Genomic DNA, 18,189 nt, shown 5'->3' on the forward strand with positions numbered 1-18,189 from the left:
TGGTGTCGGAAAGCTAAAAAAAAGGCTATTGCCTGTTAATTTTGGACTTTTTCCTCTCCCGTTTCCTCTCCTTTATCGTGTCCTTCCCTGTTTTTCTCGGTGACATCAGAAACCAAAGCAAAACACAAAATGTTCCTTTTCCTTCCACATTTAGCCAAAATGCAACATTTTGAATGGGCTCCAAGTACATTTTTTTTCAGAGGAAGGCAGAGCTAGACAAAGCAGTCATATATTATGTATTTTAATGGGACTGCAACAAGCCGATACGACGACACAGGAGTCTTCTGTAGCAGGACAGGGGCAGCAGTCATGACCTGGGATGCACCGGCAGCCCCTGTGATATTCAGACAGGAGCTACTGTTGTGAATTTTGCTTTCCAATGGATGTGCAGAGAGGGATGAGCAAGGCACGGCTGTGTCAAGAACTGAAGGTCCAACAGTGCTGTTCACAAGCTGGCCAGGAGTGGGACTGGCTTGGAGCTCCCTAAAGGGCAGTGGGACGGCCCCATGTCCCTGGCAAAGCCTAATAAACTCAGCCAGAAGGAAAGCATGGGAGGCTGAGAAAATAGCATTGCAGCAAGCGATTCCAGGGACCGAAATGAGAGTATGTGCCCCAAGACCAATATTATGACTATTTCACATTTATGGTGTGGTGACGCCTGGAGGCCTCCTCCAGGTGTTGGCAAGGCTGTGCCCGAATGTGCAGCAGATGCTGTACGCTTGGGGTTTTGCTCAGCTGCCATCCTGATCAGGGGAGGATGGAGAAAACCAAGTGCTACGAGACCTGCGATGCGATTGTCAGAGTTGGCAACAGCAGGAAGATCAAAGAGGCGAGTTAGTCCAGTAGCAGTGCACTAATGAGCGCGCTCAGCTGTCCGCTTATTACAAATAGATGAACTGTCCCAATGGGATGAGGCTCAGATAAGCAGTTTCTCACCACCTTGAAGGATGGCCCTGCAGGACGGCCTGTCCTGGCTCCTGCAGGAGAAGAGACTCCTCTTGGCTGATCTCCGAGGGGGTCTCCTGTGTGGCCGGGGCTCCCCAGTTGCTGCGGGATGAGGGACAGTTTCTCAACACCTTGAAGGATGTGCCAGGACGGCCTGTCCTGGCTCCTGCAGGAGAAGAGACTCCTCTTGGCTGATCTCCGAGGGGGTCTCCTGTGTGGCCGGGGCTCCCCAGTTGCTGCGGGATGAGGGACCTGCTGCTCTCCCACATGCACGTGCTGAAACGGGACAGGCTTGCTTGGGTGCGAACATGCTGGGGCCTCCCCGAAAAAGCAGGGTTGCTCCTTACTTTGTATTCCATAGCACATAAGCAACCCAGAAGAAATGCAGCCCTGTCAACACTTTCCTGGTGATATGAGCTTATTTTTTTTTCCTGCCTCCCCTGCTGCATTATTCAGGACCGTAAAATATTCATCAGCCTCCCTCTCTCCCCCCCACACTGCAAAACAAACCCCCAAACAATAATTCAAGCCCCCTTCCTTCCTCTGTCTTGCAAAAGGCTGGGAAATAAATTTCTTGCCTTGGGTTGTTTTTATAGTGAACTTTCGTAGCTAGATTTAATCACGGAGGCAAATTTCACACTGCCTTGAAATGGACCCATAAACTTAGCTCAGCATCAAATTCCTCCTTCCCCAGCCTGCCCTTACAGCTCTGCTCTGCCGTGTCCCCAGCTTCACGGGGCTCCGAGGAGGAAAGCTTCGCCACCAGCCAAGCCACATTTGCAGTGTTTTTCCACAAGAAAGGCCAAAGCTGTGCAGATCGTGCTAGCGCTGTACGGGCTCCGCATTGCCACCCGGAAAGGGTCGACTCCTGCCTGAGTCATCCTTCATCAGGCAGGGAGTCCCCGGCAAGCCAGGGCATTGCTCTCAGGGGTAGAAGGGGTGCTGGGGAGGCAGGGGGATGCAGCGAGCACCCACGTGGCCAGTGTGTGGGTTTTGTTCGCTTTGAGTGCGGGCAAGTCCGTGGGCGTTGCAATGGGAAGGAGGGAAGGTGGAAACCCAAAGTCCTGTCCGTTTGCCAGCAATTGCATGGTCAGTCCCGGGGGACACTTACCCAGTTGTGTTTTAGTGCGTGGGAGATGACCATAAGGCACCACAGCACCCGCGGGCTCTGACCTGGGTTGAAGGTGCTCTCCTCCTGCCCCGGGAGAGCTCAGCCGGCACCACAGGTGGGGAAGGAACCCACCAAGAGGAGGGGGATTGCTGCAGCAGCTCAGAGACTGGGGCAATAATTTGGGTCTCGCAACAGCCTGCTCCTTTTCCTGGTTCCTGCTGTTTCCCCATCAGGGCACTCATGGGATTGGGCCTTCCAGCAGGCAGTGCCTTTGCCAGAGAGCAGAGCTGCCATCACCGCACCTCCCTTTCAGAGGGGCCGCTCAAGTGCTAGGTTTTGCTCACGTTCGACTCCAGGTGGATGGGATGGCGCAAAGAGAAGGTCCAACATGTGCTTGGAGAGGTGGTTCAACCCAGGCAGCAGTCTAGCGACGCTCTTGGAGCATGGACACGTCTGACGAATGCAGATGTGGTGGAATCAGCCTCTAAGCTGGGGACATCGGTTATCACTGGAGAGGAAGAGGCACCTGTAGGACGTTTCATCCTCTCCCAAGCTGAGCATAGATGGGGGTGCCTGAATTGCCCCAGCAAGGGGCAATCGGAAGGAGCCCGTGGTGTCTCGCTGTGGTGCACACCGTGGGAGATGGGTCTTCCTCCATCTCGCAGACCCCAGATGAACCTTTCCAACCCATGGTGAGGTCATCTGGCCGCCGCCTTCTTTAGGCATGGGTACATGGTTCCTGGGGGCTTTCTCCTCTGGATGACTAACAACCCTTCTGCAATGCAGGACCTGACCAATATATGGGAAAGGGAAGAATCACCATAAGCTCTTTCCCTTATTAGCAGTTTTAATTTAAAATGACTTATTAGCTGGGAAAACATGCCCCCCCTTGGACAAACATACATTTTAATACATTGCAATGAGCAGAGGGGGAGAAATGGAAGTTTCCATTGACTTTATTTTATTTTTCTAGATTATAAAATATTTAAAATGCATAAATAAAATGCTCCATTGCAAAAATGCTGGCGTGTTTTTCCAAAGCAAGGCGGGGAATGGAGCTAAATTGAAATATAACCGTCCAGGGTGATCTCTTAAAGTGAAACCAGTTTCAATGGGATTTAAGTACCCACAGTCTCCCTGCTTGAATATTTATGTTCTTATGGAGTGTGACACATTCTTTTTTTTCCCCCCTTTTTTTAATATTGCACGATATAATGAATCAGAGTCTTGTAGCCACCACAGTGAATTTATGGTGCTACGTATGTGTCATGAATAATGCTGAAGTTTCCTGGTTTTAATTAAATCTGCTCCGTTTATGATACTGCCATGTTGCAAGAGTGCGGCAGGAGGCATTGCCCACAGGACACACCTCTGAGCCTGTGCTGTCAGTAGACACCGGTCGTGACTCTGCCTCCTCTTTGCAAGCGTTGGCTGGAGCCAGAAATAACAAGATCTCTGCTTTGTGTGTGTCTCCGTCTCTCTCCTTCTGTCCTAACACTTCTTAGCCCTAACTCTCAGGCATCTTGTGGCATCCCAAAAGTGGTATTAGATCCCTGTTGGGAAATATTACCAGTTGCAACCACATAAATAGCAAATTTTGTGGCATGGGCACGTATCCAACATATAGTGTAATGATGTGACCGCAAGCTCATTGTCACAGTAATGGGATTCAAACCCTCCTTGTTAGAGAAGTCTAATTTAAATGTTCCCCTCCACTGGCTTTTTGGGGAGTGTTGGTCTGACTACCCAGAAGGCAGACCATCTGCCTTGCTGTTGGCCTATCCACTGTAGTAACCGGGCCGCTGCAGCTGCAAACTTCTCATGGGTGAGCGTTTTGTAAATCATCTCCTCTCCGGAAAGCAGAAATTGCTGCCTCATCCTATTGCTGAACTCCCACAGGGATGCTGTCTCCCACGCAGTGGCTATTCCTTATTACCGTGGCCGGGTTGCAGAACTGATGGACGATAGCTCCTGCGCTGCACAGGGGTTTGGTGAATGATGATAATCACAGGGGATGCTCATTTTCATTCCAGGTGCTCTGCAAATAGGGTTCTGGGACTGCTGCAAAATCTTTCCACAGGTTGTGACGGCAGCTCTAGCGGCAGGGAATAGAAAAAATATTGCCCATCTAATAGAAATGAGAAGGGTGTGTAGGCAGTGACAGATCTCCGATTATAAGGACTGAAATCAAGTGTCACAGTGCCACTGCTCAGTTGGTTGCACAGGGAGCCAGGCTCTGGTCATCGTGGCTTGCTGGTGCTCTGAATCTCTCCTTTCTTGAACTTGGATGTAGTAATAGATATGGCAAGCACATTATGTGGCTTGGCAGCAGCCCAGTGTAATATTAGCAGCAGATTTACTGGGATACCACGTCCAGCCCTAGCATTCACCTGTCCTGAGAATGAAAACCTGGGAGATGTGCAGAAAAGATGAACAAAGTCATCAGAGAACTGAGGAACCCACCACACAACGAGCTGCTCTGAAAGCACCAGCCTCTTTCTTTACATATTCATGTTTCGTAAGTAAAGTTGGGAGCCGCGGGCTACCTACAGGTGGTAGAGGTGTTTGCAGGTCACAAGTTGGCCAACTGCACACAGACTACTTACAACAGACCAGACAGCAGATCAGAGCAGTGGTGGATCCAGACTTGCGCAGGGCTCTGGCTGCTGGCAGAGCTGGGGTGAGAGGTGAGCAGAAGGGGAGGGGATGTATTTGAATTGCCTACCATAAGTGCTAATTTAAGTGTTATTCCTATATTTTTCCATTAATTAAGAGGAAAGTGAAGATTGGCAGCACTGGCACTAAACACTCGTTGCTCTCTTCACCTTGGAGAGTCACCCTCAGGCTAAATCATGCAAATATGATGCTGTCACTCCAAAAGATCCTATTTGCAAGCTCATGGTGCCTGTTTGCTAAAATATTGCCACTAAATTAAGGCACAAATTGATACCAAACCAACTTCCAGAAGCATCTTGGGTTTTCCACCGAGCATCCTTGTCCAAGAACTGGCCAGAGCCAGTAGTGTCCTCCTGTGGCTCTGGCCCTGCAGAACTGGAGCAGGACACACCGGGAGCGTTATGTTACAGGACTTCCACTGCTGTGAGATGAGAGTGGCCAGGCTCTGCCCGCTTCTACTAACGAGCCTTTTATTTTTCCTTGGTGTTTTTTTTTTTTCCCCTGGTGTGATTTTAGGAGCACTTCTGGAGCTTGGACAAGACAGAAAACAAGATTCCACCGCAGCTTATCTTCCAGATCTGAGCTTGGACAGACAGAAAACAAGATTCCACCGCAGCTTATCTTCCAGATCTGGGACAATGGCAAGTTATGACTATTTGGGTAAGTCAGGAGAGTTTTTTGGCTCCATGGCTCCATATGCAGACAGGAAGGAAAAAGTGACTGAATCCTTTCAGGATATGAAGAAAATGTAACGAGACCAGTTTAAGCCACGGAACAGGATGAGCACTTCTGGAGCTTGGACAAGACAGAAAACAAGATTCCACCGCAGCTTATCTTCCAGATCTGGGACAATGACAAGTTCTCTTTCGATGACTATTTGGGTAAGTCAGGAGAGTTTTTTGGCTCTATTCCTGCTGATGCAGACAGGAAGGAAAAAGTGACTGAATCCTTTCAGGATATGAAGAAAATGTAACGAGACCAGTTTAAGCCACGGAACAGGATTCAGTGTCAGCGTAAGTTCAGGGCTGATGATAAGTGGTTTGTATTAGGCAGATTTCCAGTCTCAGCCTGCAGCAGCCTGTTCCTGGGCTGACATAATGTTGAGAGCATCATCAAATCCAACAGAGCCACGAACTTCCAGGAAAGCCCCAGTTCTCCGTGACTCAGCTGAGTCTGTGCTGAAATGTGTTCATCAGGGCTAACCGTGTATTTGAGCTGAGACCACCAGGCAGGATCACTGACCTGCCTTGCCTTACCTGGGATGTTTAGACCTGAACACAGCTCGATCCGACACTTGCCTTTTTCAGTGCTAGCCTCGTTAGTCATTCTCAGAAATCTAGGTTTAGGTCAAGAAAAAAAAAACCAACAAACCTCTAATAGGAACGATATCAGAGCTGCGCAGCAGATTGTCTCTGCAGAAGCTGGAGGCTCCAGCATTACGGTTGGATCTTGTTCTACCTTTCCTTTTGCCACTAAAAAAATTTCAAACATCAAAAGCTTCACTGAGGAAGTATGTGATCAGGATCCTTCTAAATCCTGTCTTTGATTAATTATGTAGGCTGTGTGCCGAAATAACCTCTCCAAGGTGTGTTTTCCATTTCTGGCTCTGCATATCATAAGCTCTTGACTCCCAACATTTTTTTTTTCGCAAATTCCAACAAACAAAAGTGGTCTTTGGCTTTTGTAAAGCACTTTTCACAATAAACCTGATCTGTGCTGTTCTTGTCACTGGTTGCAAGAATCTGTGGCACAGAACAGCTACAAATACAAGCACGAAACTGAATGTGAGTCGCCCACAGCAGTGTAAAAAGCTGCTGTCCCTCAGCTGAGCCACAGGACCAGACCCTGTGTATGTTCTTGGCCGTTCCCAACCGTAAGGTAAATTAGTGTAGCAATGTAAATTAAATACAGGCACTTACAACTAACGCTTGGAGAACTGAGCTCAGATCTCCTAAAGGCTAGATAAATGTGCTAATTACTGGATCACTCTGCGAAGGAAGCTATCGATTTTGTGGGATATCCTTCATATTTAGTCTGCTGCAATTACTGACCTGGGTGGGCAATAAAATAACCTATTTGGAGACCTGCAAGCCTCCTGCCCGATGCCCTTGCATTGACTGGGCTGTGGGTGTGTACAATTTGAGTTTCACCTAAATCTCCTAGTCTTCAATAAAAATCTCGGCCTGCCTGGTTGACGTCAGCGCAGATCATCCGACGTTATAGCTGTGTAAGTCAGCGGATATTTTGCAGCCTCTTCTAGAAGGACTTCATGGCTCAGGTCTTCCTAAGCACAATGGTGATACCAAGAGCTCAATTCCTAGGAAGAGCCACTGGCTAAAACTAGCACGATGCTTGGAAATAGCGCTACGCTTGAGCCTGCTCTCTCCCTCGCTGCGTGGGTGTCTGCCCAAGCTCCCTGAGGTCAGGAGGGTGCCACAGTGAATATTTCTTCAGGGAAACAGTCCACGTTTTAAGGACCTGTTACACCGAGATGTCTTCCCAGTAACGTTCCTCCTTGCAGGCTCCATTCAGATGGATCTTAACAGAATGCCCAAACCTGCCAAGACCGCTGAGAAGTGCTCCTTAGAGCTAGTAGATGAGACCTTGTCTTCAAGTCGCCTTGTGTCACTCTTTGAGCAGAAAACTGTCAAGGGATGGTGGCCTTGTGTTGCTGAGCAGGATCAAAAGAAGATCCTGGCGGTAAGGTGGCCTCTTCACATATTCTGTTGGGGGACTCACTCAAAGCACTGAGGAGGGATGTGGCTGGGCCAGGCACATGCAGGATGCCGTGGTCAGGGCAAGAAAGGCAGTCTTGGGCTGCAAATTTTACAAACTGGACCAGCTTTTGTCAGCTGGATGTTTTCCAGGATTTGTCCAGCACCATGCAAATGCCTGAGAAGAAATAATTTGTTCTGTGGGATTTTTGCTGTGGTTTTTGAACATGCCACCTAATTTGACTCTGTATCATATCTATTCTTAATGATACTGTGTTGTGACAAGTACCAGGGAAAGGTTTCAGCTGTCAGACTGATGTATTTAAATGTAAGTGTCTGGGCTGTAAGTTCAAGTCTTTGGTGACTGCTCAATACAGGTAAAGGCGTCCAGGCAGTGAATTAGGTCATTCAACAAAAGACCCCTGAGTCGGTTGCCTAAACTTGGGTGTCAGTGACATTTGAGATGTCCTGGAGTATCTGCTGAGAACATTGTAGTGGGCAGGTGAGGGATCTGTATGAAATCCACTCTTACTGGGTTCCTCAGGGTCCTTGTCGGTAGTGGTTGGGTTACGGTCAAAGTAGTTTTTCTTTCCCCAATCAGTATTTCGCATCATACATTAATTTCTCACCTCTCCTTTTTTTTTTTTTTTTGGTTGTTTTGTTTATAAGTTTGTTTTTGTTTAACCCACACAGGGCAAATTGGAAATGACTTTGGAAATTGTGGCAGAACAAGAGCATGAAGAGCGGCCAGCTGGCGTGGGTCGGGATGAGCCAAATATGAACCCCAAGCTGGAGGACCCCAAGTAAGAGCATCTTGAATGGAAAAGTAACCACCAGGGCACGGAGTTCTCAAGGAGCAAACTGAAAATTTGGGTTCCCAGTTTGAGGTCTGCCGTCTGCAACGGGCTTGCTCCTGCGTAGGCTCCGTTTCTGACTGGTTGAAGCTCAGACTTTACGAGCTGAGACTATCCAGGGTGGCTGGGAGGCTGGTCTGGACCACCAAGGAGGGCATTTGGCATGGTCCACCCAGAGGGATGTGGGTTTGCAGGGTGAGCGGCCAGCTTGTTACAGCAGGGAGTGCTCACGGGGTTGGGGATCCAGGAGGGTGAAACTACCGTGAAACTCAGGAGTGATCTCAACTTTGTTTGGCTCCAGGCGCCCGGAGACCTCCTTCCTGTGGTTCACCTCCCCGTACAAGACCCTGAAGTACATCCTGTGGCGGCGGTACAAGTGGGTGCTTATCCTGGCCATCGTGCTCTTCATTTTGCTGCTCTTCCTGGGGATCTTCATCTACGCCTTCCCGGTACGATGGGTGCAGGAGAGGACAGGGGGGCTGACCAAGGTCTTAGGTGTTCCCCCAGGTCTCTGTGGCTGACCGACCTCCGTGCTGACAGAGATGGTCCCAGTGCATGTGGCTGCAAAGTCCCATGCTGGTCCCTGAGGAACAACCTGGTGGACCATGATGGGTCAAAAAGAGAGTCTGTGTTTCTGGTCTCTGCTGCAGACTCACCGCAAGGCGCTCACCTCTTTGTGCCCGTGTTTCAATCCGTGTCTAACGACGCTGAGGTTAATTGATTGTTTTCAAAGAGGTTCGAGCAGCTGATGTCGGAGGTGTTGCAGGGCTGGTGGGAAAATCCCCGGCAAACACGCGGCCTCGTTAGCAATGCAGCCATTTTACAGGGCTGAGCAGTGGCAAAAAACGCATCGGTCTGTAATTGTTTAAAGATGCAGGGGAGTTTATAGGCGTTCGGGCAGCCCCGTCTCTCGTTATCGAGGCTTGGAGCACTTTATACCAATGTAATGTCTGAAATGAGGGGGAGAGTTTTCACCTCATTAATCAAAAAAGTGGATTTTTCTTGCCTTACTGTCAGTTCCACTGGCAAAATGAAATAAATAAATAAATAAATAATGGAGCCCTGGCCTTCCAGTTTGGCTTGGGATGGGTTTTTGTATCCTCCTCTGTTTCTACAGCACTGGAATAATTCATGCTGGCTCTTGGATGCCATTTCACCTCCTCCCAGACTGATAAGAAAAATGACCCGCCTCTGTCTTTCCAGCACTTAACAAATTCTGCTTCTTGTATATGATATTTTTTTTTTTTTTAAGAAAAGAACTCATTGGGGTAATTTATAACTTCATGTGAGAGAACGTGGCTGCCTTTTGCAGATGGCTTTGTGTGCTTGCAACGTGCAACCAAAGCGAGGTGTGGAATTTCTCCTCGCCATCGTAATCACTTTCAGATGATTTGAAGTCGTGCATGCTGGGTTGTTCCTGTTGAGAAAAAAGGGGATGGGATTAGATCACGGCTCTCCCCACCTCTCTATCCTTGTATTCATGGGAAGGGCTGGGATACTTCTCCTGCTGGAGAAACGATTCCAGAGGTGCTAAGTAGTATGAAGGAGGAAATAATCGTGCAAGTGCAGATTTGTGCTGCATTGCCTCCTCCCTGCCCTGTATTCGGAGCCATTCCTGGAGTCTCCCCTTTATGGCAAGCAGCAGAAACCAAGCCTTTTCGACCAAGAAGAACTCAGTGTTTCCCTGAAGATGCAAGTGGCTTTGCATTCGTTCCAGCGGTATCGTAGAAAAACAACGTTGAGAGGAGAAAAAATTTGTGAACTATAAATATTGATTTACACTCATTATTACTTGGGATTTTTCCCTGTTTCCTAGCTAAATGTTGTTGTATTTCATTTCATTTTGGTCGGGTCAATTTTTAGTCATATTTCGAAAAAGTAAGGCCATGTTTCATGGAATTTTTCTTTTTTTATGTATTTGGCCAGCTTCCCCTAGATTTTTGAGGTCACTGGTTCTGTACCTACTTGGAGATTTAGTTCCTTTCCCGTTTCATCAGGCACTAAATTTGGCAATCGCGCGATGGTTTGCTATGAAGGATGCCCCTGGCATCCTGACCTTTGGCAGGGCTCACCATTACGTCCTTGATTAAATGCACGGAAAAACAATCCCTCCTCACTTCTGTTCTGATCTGCGTGCCAGGAGCACCGTCAAGTCCTGTTTAAAATAAGGACCTTGCTGCATTTAGTGCTGTATACATAATCTTGCCACTACGCGTGCAGTTTCGAGGTCCCACGAGGCAGGTAGAGGATTTTTGTGTGTGTCCTGCCCGTCTCATCCTGGGAGAAGGGGTGGCTCGTGGGTGATGGGAAGGAAACCTCAAGGGAATGCCGTCAGAGCACGTGGGCCATCGGTCTGAGCAGGCAGAGGGTAAGGGACAGGGATACAGGGATGCTAAGGGGTGCATGCAGAGGCGAAGTTACTATTTTCCTGCGTCTGTTGCCGTTTTTGCTATGGCCTTGCATGAAGAGCTCATTCACAGCTTTCTGCTTGTTGGGACCTCCACTGGGGCCTCCAGGGTCCTTCCAGTCGTTGCTTTTCAGCAGCTGGTCCTTGGCTCAGCAGCCTGAATGCCCCTGCCTGCAGACTGAATGCCCTGCCTGCATACAGCCTCTCCACCTGGGAGCGTTGTGTCCCGTGCACCAGATGCTGCCGGAGAAGTCTGAGCCCTGGCTCCAAATCTTGTCTTGTTTGGACTCTGCCTGAGACACCGAAAGTGGATGCCTTTTACCTGAGAAATATATATCCACAATATGCCCTGGGAAACTAGCGGTCCCGTGAGCTAAGCTAACCTTGTGTAGGTCACCCTCCGTCCCAGACAGACAGGAATCTCACCTGAAAACGAACCCAGGGCGTTTCCATTGGCTCTCGGTATAAAAATGGGACTTTTTTGATTTATTCCTATTGCCCATATAGTGCTGAAAGCTTCCAACCACAGTCCCGGCTTTGTGGTCAGAATAGCTGGAGAGTAAGAGCAAATGTGCCACTCGAAAGCCGTGTGCTTCCGCCCGAAATGGTGAAGGGCTGTCTGTGGTTCCCAACAGTAGTGCCCAAAAAACAGTGGTTCAGGCTTTTCAGTGAAAATCAAGAAGCCGATGTCTTGGTCTTGTTCAGAATACCCATCAAGAGATGCTTTACACCCCAGGGAAGTATTTTCCCCATCGAGGTGAGAAACAAAACATTCTGCAAAATATTTTACGCAAATATTCTGCAAAATATATATGCCTTTAGAGCTACTTCAGGGGGTCAGAAACCTTTGAAGATGCGATGCCTTTGTGCTTCCCCCGCCCTCAGGACACAGAGTGGGTGTGATTGATCATGGGCTGGAATAAAGATCTTCCCATTCCTCCTCTCAGGTCCTCTTCAAAGTCTCCTTCCCAGGAGAGCTTTGTGCAATCAGCGGTTGTTTGCCAGCCAGGGAACGTGCCGTGCCTGCCCCGGTGGGATCTGGGGTCCCTGGAAGGAGCAGGGGGAGACCTGCAGAAGCGGGGAAGGGTCTGGAAGCACTTTGGGATGAAGAGGAGGTTCATCAGGACCCATGGGGAGCTGGGCGTACTGCAGTACGGGAAATTTCGGCACAAGTCCATAAGAAATCAGTCATCCTTAGCACAACTGTTTACAGAACAACTTGTTTTAGTGGGTGAGAGGCCATTTCCAACTGAAAAGCCTTTTGATTTTGGGTGGAAAACTGCATGGTATTGCATATTTCCATTAAAAAAAAGTTGTCTAGTTTTACAAAAATGGGAAAAAATGTTGAAAATCTGATATTCTGAGGTTCTTCATTTTTTCACTTGGGCTCTTCCACCCAGTCTTAGTGTCAGATTACTGGCTGGTTTGCCTTAGCTTTCTTTGCAGAGTGGTTGTCATTAAGGTCTGTACAAGCTAGGGCTCTGGGAACAGCATTCCCTGGATATCTCCTATATGATTTCCTCAGACGGTCCTTAGATTTAACTTGACGTCAGAAGACTCCTTAAACAACAGACGAAAGTATAATGAGATCCAGTAGCTGGATGTTGAAGTTAAAGGAACAATTCCAGTGGAAATAGGATGCTAATTTTTGAGACGAAGGGTAATTAACCATTGGAACAAATTTGCCAAAGGTTGTGGTAAATTCATCGTTGCTCGAGTCGTCCACGTACCGAGATTGAATGTCTTTCTACAAGATATGCTCTAGTTCCACCCCATGCTCCTGTCCAGCAGTGCTCATTTATGGCATGCTGTGGGGGTTTTCGGAAAGGTCCAGTGATTTTGATGGACTTTTCATCCGACATTGCCATAGCGGAGAAGAGCTCTGCCTTCTGCTATGGGAATGGTCGAGTGAAAGTCCTGGGCTAGACACAAGGTCAGAAGAAAAGGTTATAAAAATCCAGCCTGGGCTTCTGCATCCGTAACACGTAGGGAATACTGCGGTGAAGTTATCTCCCTGAAGCAGTGATTATTGTAAAGGTTTTAGTGGCTACCACCATAGAAAAACGTAAGGCTACTTCCAGCTGGAGTCAGCTCTGCTTTGCAGCACCATGAAAATGTTTACTACCTTTTAGAGCTCTGTTTGTGTTCTGCAAGCCCAGCGTTGCTTCCATTGCCATTAATTCTGATTACAGCTCGCTTTCTGCGCTGATTGATAATCCTGCTTGGCTTTCAACACTTCGTTAATACAAATTCATAGCTGGACAGAAAACTTGCTACCCTCCAGAATGCAACCAGTGAAATCATAAAAAATAGGAGTATTTTGGAGGATAGACTCTGAGAGACAAATGGATGGATAATTAATTAGAAGGTTATATGTCACTGGAGGCTTTTCTAATGACTTCTGGTAAACTGCCCTAACTTTGCTTGCTTGATTTATGGCATTATTAGAAATCCTCAGTTGGCAAACTGCCTTATAATTTGCTACACGTTGTAATTTACCAAGATGTCTTTGGTCAGACTTTACTTCTGTTGTGTTTGGGTTTTTTTTTTTTTTTCTTTTTCCCCCCGTTCCTCCAAAGATGTTGCTGGTAACTAGCATTATGCTTTGTTTCCAAAGTTGTTTTTTTAAAGTGACAGAGTGATAAAGCATCCTGTACCAATTAAATTCAATCTGCTTGGGAGGGACTTCCAAACGGGCTAGTATGTGGTCGCGGGGGTTTGAACCAGAGCTACTTTAACTATAGCTCTTTCCAAATGACCTAAGCATGCATCTTCATCTGTATTTTCACTGTGGTCTTGATAAGCAGCGTTTACACAGCTTATTCTTTTTCACAGCGCTGTCATCTTCTTTCAAGGAAGGAATTGCACATGTAATAGGCTAAAGCACTGTGACACCTCATCTTCCATGGTAGCCCGTGCAATAACAGGGACAGTAGAGATCTCAGAAAACAGGCACAGGAAGGTCTCGCCTGGGGCCTCTGCTCTCAGGAACAAAAGCCACACCAAATGCTGATGCTGAAACAGATGGCTGAGGCGTTAAGGGATGCAGACAAGGCAGAGAAAAAAAAAAATCAGCAATAGGTTTGCCTTTCTCGATTGCCTTTGGCAGGTTCTTTGGAGGCAGTCCATGGACCTGCAGGCTAGGTTTGTACTAAGAAACTGAATCAGGATGGGGCAGGGCTCGAGAACCATCCTCTTGCTGTTCAGACCGACTGATTGCTGGCATGATCCTGGGTGCAGACTTTGGCCCGTGGAAAGCAGAGCTCTCCAGAAAATGTCATGGCACAGCTTGGCGGATGCTCGGGGACCGGGGCCAGGGCCCGTTTCCAAAGGGACCAACCCAACAGGCAGAGCGGATGAGGTCACCAATTCTGGGGGGATCGTGGGGAGAAGGAGCCATAAGGATGCGAGGTCAGGGCTTGGGTACTGAATACAGCCTCAGGGTTTGTGGGGGAGCAGCACAAAGAGAGAGCGGAGGGGAAGGGGCACCGGGATCCAGAGGGGAGGGGGAGGCTGGAGCAACTCAGCAGAGCTGGACGTGTCTCCTCACCTGCGAGAAGGCATATGGGCACTGGGAGGGTGCTGCTGGGGAGGTGCCAAATTTCTTACAAGGGTATGAAGAGGGGGAAATTGATCTTAAAAACTGGTGGAAGGAGCGATCAAAGTCCAGGAGTGACTCCTGGTGCTCGCTGCTTGGCGCCTGCGACCAGTAGCCTCTACTGGAAGAAGACAAGACGTGTTTTCTCATGTCTTGGGCTTTCTACCATCCTCGCTAGCGGGGATTCACTTTTTGCTTGCTGGTCTCTGAAGGCTGGGGCCGGCAGCCTGGCCATCACGCCTGCCCTGAATGCAGCCCCCTCTGCGGTTCTGCGCCGTGCCCAGAAAAATGCTTTAACCTCCACACGCCGCCCTGCTGTACCTGCATCACATCAGCTTTTCTTTCCCTCGTTTTTCCATCCCTCTAGAACTATGCTGCTATGAAACTGGTGAAACCTTTCAACTGAACCTGTGCTGGAAAACGCCTGAAAGGTCCGCTGCCTGCCTGGGGATTTTGGAAAGAAGTTGCGGCTCTGCACTGGATCACATCAGCAGATGGAGACGGAGAAGGAACAGCCTCTCTCAGGCCCTAGGCTGCTGCCAAAATGAAGATACAACTTACCTTGATGCAGTATGCAGAATCCCATCTACAGCACTCACCTCGGAAGCAGCACGTAAACAATACCTGCTCTGAAATATTTCTTATTTTACTTCCTTGTCTGTTTTCTTTTTTTTTCTTTCCTTTTTTTTTTGTTAAGCTGCTCTGATTCGTAAAGCTTGAATACCAGTGCAAAACTGAAGAGGGTGGGGGAGAAAAGGACCTTTTCAGGTGTAGTCTGTGAGCGTACAGTCATGTTGCAGACCTTAGCGGAGGAGTCGCGGGCTGCTGGCGTAAGCAGCACATGCAAGCCAAAATGTCTCAGGTTCTGAGCACACTTTTCTTTGCACTCTGAACAAGCCTCAGTTTTTCTTTGCCGTGCAATGTGTATTATCTAGTTTATATATGTATAAAGTCTATTGAAGACAAAATGAGCTGCACAGCCTGAAACCCTGGGCTGATACGTTGCCTTTCCAAAGCGAGCAAAACCCACAAGATACAGGACCCAGGGAAAGGGCTGCGATGCAAAACCTGGGCAGAAGTTGGTGGTAACTGCTAAATCAAAACTCCCATTGAATTTTGGGCTCATGAAGGACTGCACAGTCTGGCCTATGTTTTTTGGAGCTTGTTTTCCCTCTGAGCTCCTCTTTCACCCCTACAGTCCCACATGCCTCCCTTCAAAACCAGTGCTGTAGTGGCAGAAAGCGGAGTCGGGATGAGCCCTACCCTGAGAGCAACCCCAGGAGCAAAGCAGTACACGTGGACTTTGCTTTTCTCCTCTCCTGCTATGTGCAGCCCCTGCAGCCACAGTTCGGTGAATGTATTAGTCTTTTTTCTCCTGTGCTCCCAAACATGCTTAAGCAAAACAGTACAAACCAGACTGCAGCGTAAGCTGCGAAACTCACTGCTGCTGGGCGCTAATGAGGCAGATAACCTGCACCTTTGGAAGCAGGCTTGTTTGCTTTCTGCTTTGCAAACAAATTAGTATGAGACATATCCTGCAGGTCTTGCTCAGCCTCCCACGGAGCAAGCGGCAGCTGTGACAGGACTGGGATGGCAGCGTTGGGACACTTCTGCTGTTTTCTATTCCCTCCTCCTGTCTGTCTGTCTCTCTGCTGCCGCAATCAGACAGAGCGGTATGGTCTAAGGGGATTTCTAGTGTTTTGTAGTGCTGGCTCATGTCATGAGAGGATGCTAATCAAAACAGCATTAGCCTCAAATTTTCATCCTGCATCCACTCACCCTGCAAGGAACCATCTCCCAGAACAGGGGCATCAAGCATGAAAGCAAACGTTCCTTTGAGGAGACAGCTGTCCTGCTGCTCCGGCACCTCATGGCTTTTGCTGCGGTCCCTCTGACGATAAACGGATCTTTCCCCACTGCCCTTCAGCAGGAGGAGACATGTCTTCCTCGGTTTTATTTGTCCCCTGGAGCTGTTGCTACTCGGCGTGACATGTGAGAGCAAGTAGCAGTGAAAAGTGATCCTGGGGGATGAGAGTTTCTCAGGACAAACTGTGCTAACGTAAGCTCCTGCCCTGCTCCAGCAAGGCACTTAAGCCTGTGCTTAGCAGAAGGCAGGGGAAAAAAAAGCACACGCCTAATTGCTTTGCTGGATTGGGATGTGATGCGTTGAGCATTAAATCCCTTGTTATTCAGTACTGTAACAGCACCCAGATTGCACAGGGCAGCTCACTGCCATGTGTGAAGACGGTGTCTTTGACATGGAGAACATGCAGCTATAAAAACCTGTCCTTGCTGCTGAGGTTTGGCTGATCCAGCATCCCTCTCCCAAAAGCTTGAGCAGTGAAGTCGGCTCTGGGCTTGCACGCCTCGGGGTGGGTGTTTCATTTTACCGGCACAGTTCAGTGCTTCATTTTTGCATTTGTTCAGTTTTTCCCTAGAAGCCTCCCAACTTCATTCGCATCCACACCCCCGTTAGCCACTATCGAACTACCAGGTCTTGGTCAAATTTTCCATAATGCTTTCTCCCTGAGGATCTGATGAGCTGCGGACAGAAGTTTCTTGTGTTTGCTCCTTAATGAGTTTTGGGTTTTATATTTTATGAAAATGTTGGCGTGGTTGGTCCTTGTACCTCTTCCACCACGACCCAGCTCTGCCGGGGGGTGTCTGCATGTCTTGCTGAGTGCCGGCATGCCTTGCTCTCCTATCCGCAGTGAGAAATCAGGCCCATTATTTCACTTTCTTGCTTCGGTTTGCAGAGACTGTGAAATTTCCCATCTTGGCATTATTGCTCTGTGACCCCTGCCTATTTCAGAAACAAAATCTTGGCGCCAAGAGCCCCAAAGAGACGAGTGACCCATGCTTGAATGCAAAACACTGCTTATATCAGGATGCTCATCACCCATCCTATCACAACAACCACTGCCCATCCCAGCAGAGACAAGCAACCCTACCAAAACACATTTGTGTGTTACTTCTCCAGAGCCTCTCCTGGTGAGAAACCGTATTTTATTCCCCAGCACTCACCAGCAGCTCTTCCCTGACAAACTAGAACGAGTCATCAGTGGTGGGAGAGCAGGATCCAGGGCATCCAATTGCATAAGGATAAGGAAAGGGTTACATCCCCGCACGCAATCCTCCGTGCTCCCAGTCCAGGCTGCAGGGCCAGTTTTCATGCCAAGAAGACTCCGTGGGACTGTGGTGGGTAAAAGCAGGTCTGAGCGTCTGAAAACACCAACTCAGTCCCATTTGCATTGCTGCTTGAACAGCCACATCCATCCGTTTGCCTGACTGCGGGCCCTCTGTAGCTTGGTTATGTCTCTCCACCAAAGCCAGCCAGGAGGTAGGACCTATATAAAGTATTCCCTGGGGCTCCCTGTTATTCAGGGGTTTGAAATGGCTGGAAGACGTCTGTATCGCCTGTCAATGCCTTATATACAATAATGCAAAACGCACTGTGGTTACAAATGAAATGCTCTGAAACCTTCTTCTTCCTGGTGTGTTTTATTGTGTTGGTGGAATTACGGCACCTTTCCTCTTTGGTGTGGGAATGCAAAAGTACAACTGGAAGGAACAGGACGGGGAAACAGCAGTTGCTGTGCTCCTCTTTTCTCACCTCTCTGCTGCTGTTGCAAGGGAGCAGAAGCAGGAGGAGAGAACGGAAAGTGTGAAGGGAGGACAGATGTGGGACCGGGGTTGCAATGCTCGGAGGTAATGCAGCCGCTCGTACCTCTGCCAGTTGCATTGTGCACCTGAAATGCATTCTGCATTGCAGAATAGTGGAATGACCCAGCTGTGATATGTGTAAGCTCCCCGGTGCTCTTGTGAGTGGTCCCCTGATCCGTGACACCGTGCAGGATTTATGTGGGGGTCACACACCTCGTCCC

General features: G+C 48.6%; 1 protein-coding gene across 1 annotated transcript in view; it reads left to right on the top strand.

Annotated features, from left to right (window-relative positions):
* DYSF (dysferlin) overlaps positions 1–17,790 on the top strand; it is a 118,199-nt gene extending 100,409 nt beyond the window's left edge. Inside the window, exons 52-56 of the mRNA XM_009290710.1 lie at positions 5,511–5,613; positions 7,254–7,432; positions 8,140–8,249; positions 8,602–8,749; positions 14,673–17,790. Of these exons, the coding sequence (XP_009288985.1) occupies positions 5,511–5,613; positions 7,254–7,432; positions 8,140–8,249; positions 8,602–8,749; positions 14,673–14,711 (579 nt within the window). The 3' untranslated portion in view covers positions 14,712–17,790. The remainder of the gene's footprint in view (positions 1–5,510; positions 5,614–7,253; positions 7,433–8,139; positions 8,250–8,601; positions 8,750–14,672) is intronic.
* Positions 17,791–18,189: the final 399 nt, after the last annotated feature.

This window comes from Aptenodytes forsteri, unplaced genomic scaffold (assembly GCF_000699145.1).
Source record: "Aptenodytes forsteri isolate BGI_AS27 unplaced genomic scaffold, ASM69914v1 Scaffold236, whole genome shotgun sequence".
Lineage (NCBI taxonomy): Eukaryota > Metazoa > Chordata > Aves > Sphenisciformes > Spheniscidae > Aptenodytes > Aptenodytes forsteri.